This window comes from Eulemur rufifrons, chromosome 7 (assembly GCF_041146395.1).
Source record: "Eulemur rufifrons isolate Redbay chromosome 7, OSU_ERuf_1, whole genome shotgun sequence".
In the NCBI taxonomy this organism is placed as follows: Eukaryota; Metazoa; Chordata; class Mammalia; order Primates; family Lemuridae; genus Eulemur; species Eulemur rufifrons.
In genome coordinates, this window is record NC_090989.1 from 70,590,342 (window position 1) to 70,608,080 (window position 17,739).

Here is a 17,739-nt window from a genome sequence, read left to right on the forward strand (position 1 = left end):
GGAGGTTGGGCCAGGACAGGAGTCAATAATGTTCACTATATTACAGGGCCTTATTATCTCTTCCCTAACCACTGAAACTTAGTCCACTCAGGGAGGTTTCTGGAACCTTGGATCATGGGGAAAGGATTAAAATCTTCATCCTTATCTCCCAGAAGATCCTGGAGTTATTAGTGCAAATCTCCCTCCACACATGCACAGGAATGCCCAGCGTTCTTCTAGCTGTAGGTATCTGCAGTTTGATTTCACGCACACACACCCCTGCCTCCCCAGGCCTCTGCCACACCCATTCCACAGATGAGAATGCAGAGACTCGTAGAGATCAGATAACTCATCTAAGGATGAGCTAGTTAGTTGAAGAGTTGGAATTCAAATGTGGATCTATCTAATGGCTAATTTCTCTCGCTCACCATGCCATGTTGACAAATGGACAAGCTGCATTTCTGGAGGTGAGTGTTGCCTTGAGAACTTGTCCAGAGCCCAGGGCAGTGTTGGGCTGTTCCCAAGCCTGTTTGTGAGACCCCCTGTCCCTCACCATTCCTCCAGGCCGCCAGCCTGGGTGCCACGGAGGGTGGGGCTGGGCACACTTTGTCCACAGCCTTTCTCCCCTCTGACAGGCACCTGCTCTCCTCTGCCCAACTGTGGATTTGTAACGCGTCTCCACTGAAAAACGCTTTCTTGCTACACTCTATCAGACCTTTACAATTTGGCTGATGCAATCAGCTTACATGCTAAAGAAATATTAGTTCGCACTTGTAAAAAGAGTGAGATAAATGTTAACACCACGCAAGAAGTTAAAAAGCCATCAGACTACTTCGAATGGTAGACTCCTGGCACAGAAAACGATCTTAGATTGCTTGTCTAGTTCATCCTTTCTCCTGCACTCCTTAAAACATACACACACCCATGCACACTCACACCACACACACACTCGCCACACACACCGCACACACAACACCCCCTCACACACACACTCGCCACACACACCACACACACAACACCCACTCACACACACACTCGCCACACACACCACACACATTCACAACATCCACACCCACTCACCACACACACATTCACACTCACCACACACACCACACACACTCACACACACACACTCACACACACTCACTGAACACATTCACACACCACACACACTCACACTCACCACACACACAACATCCACACCCACTGACACACACACCACACACACCATACACATTCACATACACTCACCACACCCACCACACACACACACCCACTCACCAAACACACTCACACACACACATCCACACTCACCACACACACACACACCCACACCCACTCAAACACACACGCTCACTCATCCCACACACTCTTCACCGTGTCCTGCAGCCCCTGGTTGAACACCTCCAGAGACAGGAAAATCACTGCTTCCCAAAGCACCTTCTCGAGTCCTTGGGTAGCCCTGAGCATGAAGGTGTTCCTCTCCATATCGCGCCATAATTCACCTCCCTATGGTTTTTTCCCTTTTTAACTCAGAAAGGGTTTAGAAAATTAGTTCATTAGACAAAACAAAACAACAAACCTACAACCTCTTAGCACTTCCCCGGCATTGGGAGCCCTGCGGGGGCCCTGGCCGGCTGCGCGGAGCTCAGGCTCTGAATCCTGCCCCTCAGTTCACGAGGAGGGTGTGAGCGCAGCCCCTGCCCGGGCCTGGCCAGCCTGGCAGCTGCTGGGAACTTTCTGGGGCTCAGCGGGTGCCCTTGGGGTCCTAAAGGTGCCAAGCCTGCAGCCTCAGGTGGGCTTTTGGCCCTGCCTGGGAGCTGCACGCGGGAGCAGTTCAGGGTCATTTTGTAATCTTCACAGGCCGTGCCCAGACTCTCTCCTGTCCTGTGACCCTGGTGACATTCTGGGAACTCCTAGGCCACGTGAGGGGAGGAACCACTGCCCGGAACTTTGCTCAGTGCTGGGGCTGGATTCAGCTGACCACAGGCCACACCAGACGCCCCTCTGCTCCCGAGGAAGACCAGGGTGGCCCGGGCCTCACGGTAGGCTTCCTGGGGTCACCTCGGGGCTCCTGGGTCTGTGGGGGCGTGGGGGGCAGCAGAGGGGCTTGCCGCTCTTCCCGGGTTTCAGAGCATTTCCCAGCTCCAGGCGGAGCAGTTTCTGGGCCCCCCTCCCCCGGGGGAGAAGGCCCTGCGGGGCTGGTGCTGGGGAGGCGGAGGAAGGTCGGCAGGGGGCTGTGAAATGAAGGTGGCCCGTCCCACCCTCAGGGAGCTCCTAGTGGGTGGGGGGATGAGCAGGGTGACCAGATGGCCGGGTTTGCCTGGTTCTGCCCGATTTACACTTGTCATCTTGGCACATTTGTGACTAGCACACCTTTTCATTCCCGGAAGTGTCCTGATTCATGTGATAACGTGTATGGTCACTCCAGGAATAAAACCTGCAGGCAGCTCCCCTTTTATGAACATTTGCCAGGCATTGTGTTAAGCACTTTATATTTACCATCTTATTGAGTGCATTGATAATCCAATTGAGTACTAATTTTAACCTAAGGGCTGGGGTTACAGTTATGGCTGGGGAATTGTGGCTCAGACAGACGGAGTGGCTTGCCCAAGCCCACACAGCTGTAGGTATCGGTGTCAGTGTGAGCCCAGGTTGCAGCCCAGGCAGAGCCAAGCTGCCCGCTCCACTAAGCAGGAGGAAGAGTAAGGCCTGAGATGTGTGTCACTGAGCGCCGCAGACACAGTCCCTTCACCCAGCACACAGGGCTTGCACACCTTCTTGGTGCCCAGCCCCGAGCCAGGTGCTGGGTGCAGAGCTGGGTGCAGAGACACTGTGGCAGGACCCCAGCCCCACTGGCTCGGTTGAGTGGGTGCAACCAACTAGAACACAGAGCAGAAGAGCCCAAGCATTCAACAGAGGACAAGAGGGGACTGTGGATTGAAGGAGAGGCAATCAAGGAAGGCTTCCTGGGGGAAGTGTGACTTGCACTGGCCTGGGAGGGTGAGTAGAATCTGGCCAGGCAGTAACAGGGAAAGGCAGGTGCAGGCATTCTAAGTGAAAGGGATTGTGCAAGCGAGGGTCTTGGGGGGCCCCACAGTGGGAGAGGCCAACAGTGCCCAGGTCACAACCTCCTCAAGTTCCAAATGTTAGCCATCTTCTCTTCCAGATTGCTGACACAGCTGACAGACAAGCTCCTTTGCCCTTTGCAATATCCCTGCCAAGAGGGAAAGAAATCAAGTCCGCCCCTACTATGTGCTTAGAGCTGTGCTTTGCAGTTCACATGATTATCTCAACCGTTATAATAAGACAGCTTTCAACTTTATTGCAAAAGTGATATATGTTTCCTATTTATAAATGTAGAACCTAGACCGGGCACAGTGGCTCACACCTGTAATCCTAGCACTCTGGGAGGCCAAGGTGAGCAGATCATTTGAGCTCAGTAGTTCGAGACCAGCCTGAGCAAGAGTGAGACCCGGTCTCTACTAAAAAAAATAGAAAGAAATTATATGGACAACTAAAAATATATACAGAAAAAATTAGCCGGGCATGGTGGCACATGCCTGTAGTCCCAGCTACTCGAGAGGCTGAGGCAGTAGGGTCGCTTGACAGAGAAGTTTGAGGTTGCTGTGAGCTATGATGACGCCACAGCACTCTAGCCCGGGCAACAGAGCAAGACTCTGTCTCAAAAAAAAAAAAAAAAAGTGGAACATACATTATTAAGCAGAGGGACAAAATTTAAATCACCCCAATTCTATTTTTCAGAGATAACCACTGCAAATATTTTGTGTATAATCTTCTATTATGTTTTCTATGCACAAATATGCCTTAAAAGTGGAAACGTACCATTTTGGGACTCAATGTATTTCATTTAAGGTATTGCAAACTTCTTGTCAATAAATGCATATCTATAATATAATTTTAAAGACAGCACAGAAGGTTTCCATTGCATTCGTGTAGCACAGTTCATCTAACCAACCCCTCATGTTGGACATTCAGGTTAGTTCTATTTATTGCTATGGTCCAATGTCTGTCATCTCATTTAAGAGCCACAGTAGCCTTAATTATGCTGTAATTTAGGTATTATGGTGGTGATTATAGAGATTGTTCTGGAGTTACAGTTGCAGAAGCTGGTACTCTGAGAGGTGGCTTTACTTCCTGGGACACAACAGGGCGGCCGTGGGGTAGGCTGGCCAGGGCGGGAGCAGAGGGCAGGACCCAGCCCCGGCCTGACCCCTGGGCCTCTGGGCTGATTTTGCTGGGTGGAAACGAAAGGAGCCCAGGTCCAGGGAGCAGCAAGTCTTCTTTGGGGAACTGGATGAGGCAGCCAGGAGCCCTGGACGAGTCTCAGAAGCCCCTCTTTTTGCTTCCAGATGAGCTAGATAGAGCCCAAGTGGCAGAATCCAGCCGTGCTGGTTAGGCAGCTGCCACGCGGTCAGTGTCGAGCAGCAGTCCCCTGGGCTCCCGTCACCCTCTGGAAGGAGTGAGGTTTAGCTCTGTGGTGGATGACAGACTGGCTTGAGGCATGCACAGAAACATACCAACTCTAGAGCAATTTGAGAAGAGGAAGGAGAGGGTATTTGCACCCAGCCAACTGAAAAAACAAAACAAAACCATAAAAAGCCAGACTTCCTTGGCTTGCTGAAAGTGTGGAACATTTTTGTGGGCATTTGCTTATCTTATTCCCAGATGGGGAGCAGGAATCCTTTGGCGGTCTCCCTCCGGTGCCAGCCTCCACAGTCCCTGGCAGGGGCACGTCCCTTCTCTAGAGCTCCCCAGTATCCTGCTCTTTTGAGGGTGGGTTGGGGAAGGGGCCCAAGCCCAGGGCATCTTGGCCAGAGCCCTTTGAATCTGTGCTCGGACAAAACAGTTGCACTTTCCCTTGGCCAGGGAGGAGAGAGCTGCATGATCTCATCAGGTTTTCCGTGGCTAATCTCTGTGAGCGCTTCAGGACAGAGCTGGGGCTGGGCTGAACTCAGAACAGTCAGGGTCACGGACGTTGCTGCGCACTCACTGTGCGCCAGGGCCTGGCCTTGAAGCTTCTTGTGCGTTTTCTCATTCAATTCTCACGACCCCACGAGGGAGCTAGTATTGTGTTCACTGTTTGGAAGGTGAGGAAAGTGAAGCACAGAGAGGTCAAGTCATTTTGTCAAGGGCACAGAGCTAACAAGGGGTGGAGACAGGATTTGAACCCAGACTGTCTGACTCCCAGCCCCTCCAGAGTGATGTGAGAACGAGTCTTGGGCCGGGAGTGGCTCATTCGGAAGTTATCAGTGCTCTGCACCCTCACTGTGGATACCATCCCCGCCTCCCCACCCCCTGGCCCACTGGATGGGGTGAGACGGGTCTTGCCCTGGGCTTTAGCAGGCCCTGTCCTGGCTGTCCTTCCCCCATGACACCCCCAAGGGGTGCCAAGGGCACTTGCCTATCTAGAGCCTGTGTCCCCATTTTAAGCCATGCTTCGGCTGCCCAGGACCGCAGCCTGCCTGGGTTGCCTCCCCTGCCCCCTCTTCCCTGGGCTGCCCACACCACGGAAGTGCGCCCTTCGGCCTATGGGGTGCCCAGGGGCAGCTGTGGGTGGGTCTCTACTCTCAGTACAGGAGAGTCAGGCGGGAAGAGAAGGGGACAGACAGTGGGTGGGGCCCTGGAATACATCCACTGTGACCTGCAAATGTGACGAGTGGGCCTGCCCACCCAGGCATCCCACTCCCTGGGTGCAGGGGACTTGTGGGGTCTCAGCAAGCGTCAGGACAGATGCCAGCTCTCACTGCTGTGTTGTGTGCCCTTGGGCCAGTCACTGTAGCGCTGGAAGCCCCTTTCCGTCCTGGGCATGTGTAGGTTTGCTCTAAGGATCAAGATGTGTGTTCAGGAACTTTGGGAACTGGCAGGTGGGAATGGCCCCCTCAGCCCAACCCCCACGTCGGAGGTGTCCCTCCTCCACCCCCCTCACCCCCCTCACCCGAGCCTAAGCTGATTTGCCACCCTTGATTTCCTCTGCCACCAATGCCGTAGTCTCAACTCAAGGCCTGAATTCCAGAGCTGCTGCTTTTCTTGTCGGAAACTTCTAATTCACATTATTTCCAAATGACAATGGATTAAAAGTTCGAGGCACCCGTCAAGGAAAGAGAGGGAACAGACTCAGGTTGGCTCAGCAGAACAGGCACACTCTCCCCAGGAGGCTCGAGCTTTCTTTTCATGGTGCACCTCTGGCTTTGGTCCCAATTTTCCTTCCAGGAGTGACTTGGAAGGCCAAGAGATCTGGGCTCTATGACCTGAGCCCTGCTGGTCCTCTCCTGGGGACCTTGCCCTACGCTCCCTATAGGAGGCTGGCCAGATGTCTCTAGAGCCCTCACATCCCAGTGTTGTGTGGCCCACCATTCCAGTGGAAATTTTTCTAGAAACTACCTTTGAGAAACAATGGCCAAAGGGATTAGCAAGGAAGGACTTGCACACTGATGATATCATTGCATGTTGAAAATATGAATTGCACCCTTCTTACTCTTGGAAGGATTCGAGGCTGCTCTCGTGGCCTGGCTCGGGGTCATTTGGTCTGGGTTGAGCCGTTCCAGGGAAGGGCTGCCCTGTCTCCCAAGCTGCCTCAGAGAGCTCTGCTCAGCAAACCCTAACTGAGCCCACGGGAAGTCAATGCTGCGCAGGACGCTGGGCTAGGGGATGTGCGCACTGTCTTCCCACAGGGACAGCCATGAAAACCCATCCTTTCAGAGCCTATGCTAAGCGTTAGTAGAGACCTACCTCTGGGTTCTGTTCCTGGGGTCAGAGCAGGCTTCTTTCAGGACCCCTAAGGGTTTTGTGTAGGTGCCTCTGGCAGCCCAGGGGGTGGTGGCAGATGTGGATGGGACACAGGCTGCCATCCCTCTGCAGCCAGAGCCCTCTGCTTTTGTTCTGTCTTCTATGCAGCAATCTCCAGAGAATAAACAGTCTGGGGAAGTAGAACCAGGAGGCACACGCTGGCCCGAGGCTTGTTCCTTTCCCTCACGTGTGGGAAGGACATTTTCCTTTTCCTGGAAGAGGCAATTGCAGGAGTCGGATTTTAACCCCAGGCCAGCAGTTGTGATTGGTAGAGTCCTTCCCTAACACCTCCTGTCGCTTACTCAGCACCTGTGTGTGCATCAGAGAAGCCTCAAGGGAGGTCTGCATTGTCTCAGGGAGAAATTGTCCCTTCTCTGTTGATTAGGTAAGAAATTCCTGGAGAAACTGAGAGTCACTGAGTGTCTGAATGGGAGAAAGATATAGGGGAATTTCGTAAGCACTGGGTTTTTTTTGCGTTCGAAGACATTCAGCCCGAAGCTGAATCTTGGGGTGCCAGCAGAGGGCAGCAGAGAGACAGCCAGCAAAGACTGCCAGGGGCCGAGAGTCCCCAAGGCCCCCCAGTAGGGGGGGGGCCTACTGAGGAGGCCTGAACTCTTCCTGAGGAGAGGCAAAGTGAGAAAAATTAAGATTATGTTGCAAGAGGGTTTTCTTTGTTTTTTAAATTTTTGGTAAATCCAAATGTATTCTATCTAAAGAGCATTTTGTTGTTCTTACTTTTTTGGTGCTCAAATAACCTTTTCTGTAACGATGGTGGCTTGCAACCTTTAACAACAGTTAACACACTGTTAATTACTCACTCTGTGTCAGACCCTGACTTAAACCATGCGGATTTATTCATCTCATGCTCACAATTACCCCACCATGGCAGGCACTATTATCCCATTATACAGATGAGGAAATCGAAGCACGAATGGATTAAGTAACGTGCCCAAGGTCACATACGAGGAAGTGGTGGACCTGGGATTCGAACTCATGCCACTAAGACCAGCAAGCCTTGTAAATAACTGCCGAGAGTGGGGACAACAGTGGCCTGGAGAGCGCACATCCTCTAAAGGGGCAGGGACTGCTAAGCCCCTGCTAGTCTTGCTGTGTGGGAATGTGGGACCACTGTCCCCAGATCATCCTGAAATCTGGACTTTTAATGGGACATTTCTCAATTTTTACATGTTGGCTACTGATTCATATATAAAAAAGATCACCAAGGAATAAACAAAACACACTTGTAAGCCGAAACCCCCATCTATGATTTGTGGGTAGGTGCTGGCAGTTTAAAAAAAAAAAAAAAATTAGCAAATTAAAAGTTTGGAACCCCCTCCCTTATTTTAAAAAATCTACTGGTGTGTGGAGTCCCCGAGTCTGGGACCCTCCTGTCCACACGACGCTGGAAGTTTCCGCGGGCCCTGCGTGGCGGGGGCAGAGGCAGGCAGGAGCGGGGCATTTTATCGGCAGCGCTGAGGAGACTGTCTCGTCTCTGTGTCTGCACTTGTCCTCAGCAGACCGTGCAAACAGCAGATGCCAGGATCTCCTCATAGTTAGGGTCTGATGTGCTGAAATTTGGAAACTCAGGGAGAGTAACGGTTTAGAAATTCCCAACTCAATAATAATCTGTCCATATCTTACACATCATCTTTAAAAATTCTACAATACCCATGTGGTCTCCTTTTATGACTCCCTGCCATGCCTCTTTATCTCCCTTCCGCTGCTTTCTCCAATCTGGAAAGAACACAGAAGGTCCAAGAGACCTGGGTCTTGGTCCTGCCACTGCACTCACTTGCAGGGTGGTGGTGGACAGGCCACATGAGACCTTCACTGTCAGGAGGTGACAACCCAGCCCCCTTATCTTGAAAGGCTGCTGTGAGGTGATATGAAAATAAACTATTAAAAATATAGGTTGGGCATGGTGGCTCATGCCTGGAATCCCAGCACCTTGGGAGGCCGAGGCGGGAGGATTGCTTGAGGCCAGGAGTTCAAGACCAGCCTAGGTGACATAGCAAGACCCTGTTGAAACTGTCACTAAGATGGTGGCCCCTCATGAGACTAATCCTCGGTCACAGCCTGATCCCATCTTGGGGCTCACTCTCTGCTGCTCTGTCCCCTTGCCACACTGCCCTTGGTGAAGGTGCCCTTCCTGTTTTCTCTCCCTCCTCGAATCCAGAAGATGCTCCCTGGAGCCTGGCTGTACTGGGCCTCCCTCCTGCTCCTGGCCAGGCCCGCCCAGCCCTGCCCCGTGGGCTGTGACTGCTTCATCCAGGAGGTGTTCTGCTCAGATGAGGAGCTGGCCGCCATCCCGCCGGACATCCCACCACACGCCACAGACATCATCTTTGTGGAGACCTCGTTCACCACAGTGGAAACCAGGGCCTTTGGCGGCAGCCCCAACCTGACCAAGGTGGTCTTCCTCAACACCCAGCTGCGCCACTTCGGGCCAGATGCCTTCGGGGGGCTGCCCAGGCTGGAGGACCTGGAGATCACAGGCAGCAGCTTCTCCAACCTCAGCACCGACATCTTCTCCAACCTGACCTCGCTGGGCAAGTTCACCCTCAACTTCAACACTCTGGAGGCGCTGCCCGAGGGCCTCTTCCTCCACATGGACGCCCTGGAGTCCCTCCAGTTGCAGGGGAACCGGCTCAAGACCCTGCCCAAGAGGATCTTCCAGCCTCTGACGCATCTGAAGACCCTCAACCTGGCCCAGAACCTCCTGGCCCAGCTCCCCGAGGAGCTGTTCCACCCCCTCACCAGCCTGCAGGCCCTGAAGCTGAGCAACAACGAGCTCTCCGGCCTCCCACAGGGCGTGTTTGGCAAACTGGGCAGCCTGCAGGAGCTCTTCCTGGACAGCAACAAGATCTCGGAGCTGCCCCCGGACGTGTTCTCGCAGCTCTTCTGCCTGGAGAGGCTGTGGCTGCAGCGCAACACCCTCGGGCACCTGCCGCGGACCGTCTTCTCCGCCCTGGGCAATCTGACCTTTCTGAGCTTGCAGGGGAACATGCTGCGCGTGCTGCCCGCCGGCCTCTTTGCCCACACCCCAGGCCTTGTTGGCCTGTCCCTGTCCCATAACCAGCTGGAGACTGTCGCCGAGGGTGCCTTTGCCGGCCTGTTTAACCTGAGTTCCCTCACGCTCTCACACAACGCCATTGCCCACCTCCCAGCCGGCGTCTTCAGGGACCTAGAGAGCTTGGTCAAGCTCTACCTGGGCAGCAACAACCTGACGGCCTTGCACCCAGCCCTCTTCCAGAACCTGTCCAAGCTGGAACTGCTCAGCCTCTCCAGGAACCAGCTGACCACGCTTCCAGAGGGCATCTTCAACACCAACTACAACCTGTTCAACGTGGCGCTGCACAGCAACCCCTGGCAGTGTGACTGCCACCTGGCCTACCTCTTCAGCTGGCTGCACGAGTACACCGACCGGCTGCTGAACATCCAGACCTACTGCGCAGGCCCCGCCTACCTCAAGGGCCAGGTGGTGCCCGCGCTGAAGGAGGAGCAGCTGGTGTGCCCCGTCACCCGGGACCGCCTGGGCTTCCAGGCCCCAGGGCTGGACGACAGGGAGCCAGGGGGCAGCTGGGATCTGGCGGTGGAAGAAAGGGCAGCCCGGAGCCGGTGCACCTACAGCAACCCCGAGGGCACAGTGGTGCTGGCCTGTGACGAGGCCCAGTGTCGCTGGCTGAACATCCAGCTGTCTCCTAGGCAGGGCGCGGGCTCTCCGGGACTGGCGTACAATGCCAGCCAGGCGTGGGACCTGCGGTCGAGCTGCGGCTCCGTGCGGGTCACTGTGTCTGTAGTGGCTCGGGCAGCGGGGCCCTAGGAGCAGGCACACAGGCTCGGGGGCAGGTGGCCTCTGGGGCTGGCCAGACGGCTGGTGAGGGTGGGGGGCCCGAGGGGAGCTGAGTCTGCGAAGCTTTGGTTTTTCAGGTGAAAGACACATGGGTGGCAAGGGACGTTACATCTCTGAGGTTGGGGGGGATCAGGCCTGCTCCCAGCATCTCCCCCTCCTTTTCCTCCGTCACCCCTCTCGGGGCCTGCGGCCCAACAAGGCCACTCTTATGCTTTGCAAAGCACCTGGAGAATAAAATCCCCCGGCCCGATGTTGCCCTGTTATTTCATGTCCACCCGCTCTCTCCCCACCCGGCAGGCCCTGCACCACTGTTCCAACCATACAAAGCGGAGCCACCCCCTTTGACATCTGGTTCAAAAGCCAAGTGTCTGTTTCCATTTCTCTCCCTCGGATTGTGTTTTTAGCTGATATAAAGAAAAACAGGAGGTGACAGAATCAGAGGTGACCAGGAAGCGCACGGCAGGGGTCTGACTGTTGTGTGCGGCATCCGTGGTTGGCGCCCAGCTCCATGCCGCGCCCGGGAGAAATGGAGACAAGACGGTGCCTTGGGAAGGGAAGCCCCGGCCGCTCGGCTTTCATGACACGCGGCCCCCAGAAGGGAGGTGGCTTTGCCGCTCAGCACACGTGGCTGTGCCTAAGGAGAAAGAAAAGATCCGAGGTGTGGGGCACAGGCTGGGTGGGCCGGGCGACAGGCTTCAGTCCTCAGCCTTCTGACAGCATCTTCCGGCCCTGTGGGCCGCACTGCAGTTGTTCTCAAGACACCAGCTGCCCTGTCACCCAGCCCAGCCTTCCCTCAGCCTTCCGCAGCCACTTCCTGCATGCTGGCTCCTCAGGGCTCAGTCATCCACCTCCCCCGGCTCCCGCATGCAGCTGGATGGGAGTAGTAGGAGTGGGGCCTCCTCTGCCCGACTGCACCCCGCCCGTCCTGGGCTCAGCTCTTTCTGGCTCCGCGCTCACATCTGCCTTCTCAGAGCCTGTGTTGCTCTGGTCGGCCACAGACACATCTAATCCAGGCCTTGTCCTCAACTCCTCCTGAGTCCCCTCCAGCAGAGCTGGGCCTGTTCTCCAGTCTCTCCTGCCCCTTAATCCTGGTGGCCAACTAGGCAATGAATGCTCAGGCTTTCAGCTTCTGAAATCCTTCCAGCCATTTCTCTTTCCCATTCCCAGACTCTCTGGATTGAACCCTGCACAGCCTGGGACCTGGTTTCCGAGCTGCAGTGTGGACTGGCCTGGGGGAAAGGCTGGGGCGGGGAGGGAGAAGTGAACCAGACAGACAGCAGGCCCCAGGAGCTCACCGTGTGTGGGCAGGGATCAGACAGGGCACATGGAATGAAAACACAAAGCAGGAGAGGTCAGCGCATGCAAGGGCTGGAGAGTTCAGAGGAGGCGAGGCTAGCAGGGGCCTCAGGGAGGGCTGTGACAGGCAGAGCAGGGGATGTTGCAGGAAGAGCTGGGGCCAAGGGATGGAGCCGGGCAAGAGGGAGAGGTCAGGGCCACCTCGGGCCATGGGGAGAGGGAAGGATGAGGAGGTACAGCTAGGAACCCACATGGAGCCCATTCTGCAGGGCCTCTCCGAGTGAGGACTGTGCTGGTTTCTTAAGGACGCCCTGGCGGTTACTGAAGGGCATGCAGAGGCGATCCCAGAGGCCAGGGATGCCAGGAAAACAGATTCCAAAGGTTTCAGCAACCTACCTGCACAGACACAGAGGGATTGAACGACCTAAATGTGAATTACCGAAATGCACATTGAAACAACATAAGTATCACTTTATACCTATTAGTCCTGCAGGATTTAGAAAGTTGGATCTCACCAGGTGTAGGCCAGGATGTGGGCACAGGGGAAGCTCCAGGTACTGCTGGCCATGCCTAAGAAAGGGTTTGGCGAGGGAGGCAAGTGGGTGGGGTTGGGAGATGTGGGAGGGAGAAGCCCGGGGTGATCTCAGGTTTCTCTCCTGTGTGGCTGGACAGCAGTGAGGCCATGGACCAAGGGCAGGGGCAGGTTTGGGGGAAGGGAGGTGTGAGATGCCCACATTAGACTGGAAAGCACAAGCTCTCTCATTTCTTGGGTCTCACTGTGTTGCCCAGGCTGGCTGTGAACTCCTGGGCTCAAGCAGTCCTCCTGCCTCAACCTCCCGAGTAGCTGGCACTACAGGCATGTGCCACTGTGCCCAGCTTGTGGGGCCATTTTAAAAAACAGGCTTCCTGAGGCCCAAATCAACTAACCTCTGAGGTGATGGAAGCCACTTCAGCAGATTCACCACAGCAAGACTCTCACATTCATTTGGTTTAAGAACCATCCTGACAGGTCCTTCCCAGGTTGGGGAACGTGGCCTCAGAAAGGCCGAGGAGCCTTTGGTGTGTTGGGCTGCTGGTGTCCACCTAGGGTGACACTCGCTGTCTAAGGAAGGACCCCCCACCGAGCACACAGGAGGAGCTTCAGAAATCTCCATCCAGTGAATGCCCATCTGAGCTGCAGCCATGGTCCAACCTGCCACGTCCACTGGCCAGGATAAAGGGACAAGATCATCCAGCAGACATTTTTACAATTATATTTCCCCCTCAAAATATAACTCTGTGTGAAATTAAAATCTAATAATTTCTCTCTGTGCCAAGTGCTGTGAGGAAAGATCACTGGCCAACCGCCAGCTCAGACCACCAAGGTGAGCCGGGGCAGGTCTGAGTGTGCCGTTCACTTGGGGGCCCTCATGTCCCATCTCCTTGTGGCGTGGTCCAGTCTTGTCCAGCAGTACAGTTTTTGATGGGTTCTGGACTAGAAATCAGCACGCCTGGGTCCTCCCACCCCTTCGTTAATATCTGGCCTTGGCTCTTCCCTGGGCCTGTTTCCTCATCTGTGTAACTAGGAGGTTGGTTCTCGATGCCAGATGAACCCTAGAATCACCTGGGGAGGTTTAAAAAAGACAACAATGACAAAAACCAAAACACAGGCACCTGGACCCCATTTTCTGAGATTCTAATTAAATTAGCCTGGTGGTGGGGGGGGGTGGGTGCAGATATCAGCTCTTGTTTGTTTGTTTAAACTCCCCCGGTTATTCTAACACGGCCAGGGTTGGACACTTGGGGCTGACTGTGTCTCAGGTCCAGGTGTAGGTCTTACGGTGGCAATCTGTAGCTAGGCGCAGGGCAGTTGTGCACGGCTAGCCTTGTCAGCCCCACCTGGCGTCTGCTCTGGATGACCCATGAATGAAACCAGCCACAAACACCACATATAAAAATATTGTATGAGTATTTCTTTCTTGTTGATGTTTTAAATTTTATCATCCTTTATGTCCTTGCATTTTTTCAAAACCTTTAAAATTAAAAAATATATATTTTTTGTCATTTTTTAGAGATGAGGTCTCACTATGTTGTCCAGGCTGGGCTCGAACTCCTAGGCTCAAGGGATCCTCCCACCTCAGCCAGCAGGGGAGCTGGAACTACAGGTGCATGCCATTGTGGCTGGCAGTTCTTGCATTTTTGAAGAAACAACAGCTGGGAGTGCACGGTGCCTTTTTTCCTCACAGTACCAGGATGGCTGTCATTCCAAAGCTCCTCCTTCCAGCAGGGGGGACTCCCTCCAATGAGCTTTGACTGCTGTACAGTTCTTCAGTCATGTCCTGCCCCGTGCCAGCCATGCAGCCCTAGACAGGTTGCTAAGCTATCTGCGCCTCCGTTTCCTCACCATTACTGTTCGTCATGTAACAATACCCACCTCATAGTGTTACTGGTGAAGATAAAATTAGTGCATTCAAATAAAGCACCCAAAACAATGACACATAGTAAGTTGTCCAAAAATGTTATTTTGCATTATTATTTTTGTTACTATCATTTCTAGAAGAGAACTGTGGGTGAAAGTGGGCATGGGGTAGGCAAGTACTGGCCAACTGCTTGACCATCACATTTGTTTTACCTGTTCCCGGTGGTCTGTTTCCAGGAGAATGTGAAAACTGCTGTTTACATATCAAAATTGTAATATTTGAGAGGATTGGAAATGCAATTTAAAAAATTGTTCCGTGGCAACAGTGGATATTGGAAAATTGGGCGGTGCTGTCAAAGATTAGCCGATCCCGCACGATGCAAGTCCGAGGGTGAATTCGTTCTCGCACTGTGTTAGCTGGCTTCCCCCACGCGCACCTGAGAGCCTTTCAAGCCACCTACCTGCAAACGCTCCTATCCTGGTCTCACGGCGCCCCCTGGCGGCCCGAGGAAGAACGGCTTTCCGGCCCTTTAAGGGAAGTCAGAACGCGGTCCCCAAGAAGGGACACGGGAGCATTGACTCGGTGGCCCAGGACACTTCCTGGCGGGCGGGCAGAGCTGTCGCCGCTTCTGTCCCCTGCCCCACGAAGAAGCGCCAGGTCCACTCAATGCCCACGCGCCGCCACCTCGTGGGCTGGGAAATGCTGGGGCGTTCCAGCTCGTCCCAGGGATGCCGCGCGTCCTGCACAATGACTTGTCCCGCGTCCCCCGCCACTTCCAAACGTGCCGCCAGACACTGACCTGGTGCAAACCCTGTCGGTAACGACGTCAGCCAGGAATCTGCTCCTGTAACGCACATCCACGCGAACAGGAGGACCTGTCGTCCGCAGACTGTTAGTGTTCCAGGACCTCAGCTGGCAGGTGCGTGCTGGGAAGATTGGGCTGTGTTTTCTTCGGAATTTTATCGAGTTGTTCAGCATCTTGGAAAATCTTTTTTTCTTGGCAATGCTTAGCCCTTATTTCAAAATGTCAAATATAAATAAAAAGCAACTTCTCTTAAATTTATCCTTTACTCATTATAAGTAGGTGAAAGTGACTTTGTCATATCTCTAGTGGGGCTTTGGACAAGCACTCCACGTGGAAATGAACAGTATTTATTATAAATTACCTTTTATTTCTAATTTATATTACAGTTAGAACATTTTAGCTTTTAATTCTCTGCAAGGTCCGATTCTATTATCTGTGACTCTTTACTTCAGGAGACGAAAGCGGGTGTTACAAATGATTTGTTATAAAAAGGAGCATTGGGACTGTGGGGAGGAGATCCACTGTTCGGAAGTCACAGAAGGAGCAAAAACCAGATGGTCTTCTTTAACCGGGGCCTGGTGGTTACTTCCTGACACTGCTTTCCCCTTGAGGGAGAAGCTGCAGGTCTCTGCCCGTGGTTCTCCTCCCCACCTGGGTGTGAGAGCGCCTCTCACTTCCACTCTACCAGGGGGGCTTTGTAAAGGGGAGTAGAGAGTCAAGGTGCACTTGGAGGAAAAACAAAGTCAGTGTGTTAGTCCGTGTTCTCCAGAGAAACAGAACCAGTAGGAGATAGAGAGAGAGACAGATGATAGACTGGGATTGGCTCATGCAATGATGCAGTCTGAATCCCAGGATCTGCAAGCTGAAACCCCAGGAAAGTCGTGGTGTGATTCCGCCCCAGTCCAAAGCCCTAAGAACCAGAAGCCAATGATATAAATCCCAGTCCGAGGGCAGGAGAAGATGAGATGAGATGTCCCAGCTCAAGCAGTGAGGCAGGAAGAGGGGACACATTCCCCCTTCCTCTGCCTTTTGTCCTACTCAGGCCTTCACTGGATGCCGCCCACCCTCCCTGGGGAGGGTGATCTGCTTTAGTGAGTGTGCTGATCTAAATGCTAACGCCATCTGGGAACACCTCACAGACACAGCCAGCAACCATGTCTAATCTGGGCACCCTGTGGCCCGCTCCAGTGGACACATAAAATGAACCACTGCAGTTAGGAAACCTGATTAGGGGCATCAGTTCTATCTCAGTTTTGACACTTCCTTTCTCCTGGCCTCCAAATCTTCTGCTGGTAACCAGGGGCTGAAAGCTTTGGTGGATGTGTTGCGTGTCCCACCTCCCGCTCCAACCTCCAAGGCGTGCTGCCTCTCTGGCAGGCACCCACCACCTCGCTTGGCCTGGAGGGGGGTGGGCTCCTCTCTGGGGGAGGACTCGGCCAGATTCTAAGCTCTCAGACATCTAGGGGTAGCTAAACTCCTCAGCCCCGGCTCAGGCACAGACTGCCCTCACGGCCTTCTAGCCTGGCCCCTCAGGAACATTTTCTGCAATCTTCCTGCCCATGGGTGCACTCAGTGATGGTGGGCTCCTTCCGCATGCAGCTCCGCTTCCCTGGGCAGCTTGATTGTCCAAGCAAGCCTCCCTGTAACATTCCCACTGGCCTTGAGCAGGTGGACACCCTTGTCCCCACGGCAGCCCCTCAGAAGCCCTCGGTCATCATCCCATCCCCCACTGAGCCTTGCCAGCTGCAGCTTCTCATAAGCAGTGGCTTCTGACAGGCGTTGGACTTCAGTCCCACTGTCTCCACTCACAGAAGCCATGGCTGTGGGCCTTGGTGAAGGAAGTGCCTTATTGCAGGGCTGGGGCTCCAGGCCGTGGTCCCATGGTGGGCGGGGGAGCCATTTGCCTTGAAGCTATTGCCTGGCAGGTTTCATCCATCCCTGACTCCAGGGGGCTTTTTATTTCTTTCTCAGAACTGTGTGGCTGGCCTCCGGAGGCTATGGGTCAGCCTTCACAGAGAGATTCTTCCCGGTCAGGGACATTCCTGTTATTGGACCGGAGCATTAATGCCCCCGCAAGGTGGAAAAGTGGAATTTGTGCGGCGTCTGTCTAAGACCTTAAAAGCAGGCACACTGCTAAGCTGGAAGGCCTGGTGTGCTCGGGGGTTTCTAGAGACCTCACTTATGAGGTGTGCCGCTAAGGTGCTCAGACACCACCTTGCCAGCTGCAGAAATGGAAATTTAGTCTTCGGAATGACAGAATGAATCAGGAGAAGAGACCGATAACTGTGAGAGTTGGAGAAACTGTTCCTCAACATTACTGACATCTCTTTCCTGCCCAAGGAACCAGGGTGCCAGCCGATTTTTGTGCACTTTGCTGAAACTGATCTCTCTGCTCCCCGCTACCAAACATTTCAGAGACTGTCCTGGCTGAATGTGCTCTACCAGCAGAGACCAGAATCAGTGATACCACCCTGGGTGAACTGAGCGTTCAGGACAATGGGACTGAGTTTTTTCCAGAAACTCCTTGAATTGGAAACGATGAATTTGGAAAACAACTTCTCTGGGAAGCTCCCATCTCATATCTTCTTTGGGCCAAT

General features: G+C 53.8%; 1 protein-coding gene across 2 annotated transcripts; it reads left to right on the forward strand.

The window, feature by feature from the left end:
• The first annotated feature begins 1,923 nt into the window (after window positions 1-1,923).
• CPN2 (carboxypeptidase N subunit 2) lies at window positions 1,924-15,364 on the forward strand. 2 transcript variants are annotated; one of them, XM_069475201.1, is made up of 2 exons: window positions 1,924-2,024; window positions 8,966-15,364. In XM_069475201.1, the coding sequence occupies exon 2, from the start codon at window positions 8,969-8,971 to the stop codon at window positions 10,610-10,612; it is 1,644 nt and encodes a 547-aa protein (XP_069331302.1). In that variant the 5' UTR covers window positions 1,924-2,024; window positions 8,966-8,968; the 3' UTR covers window positions 10,613-15,364. The 2 variants fall into 2 exon arrangements, with proteins under 2 accessions (XP_069331302.1, XP_069331303.1); XM_069475202.1 differs by having other exon boundaries at window positions 8,969-15,364.
• The last annotated feature ends 2,375 nt before the right edge of the window (window positions 15,365-17,739 follow it).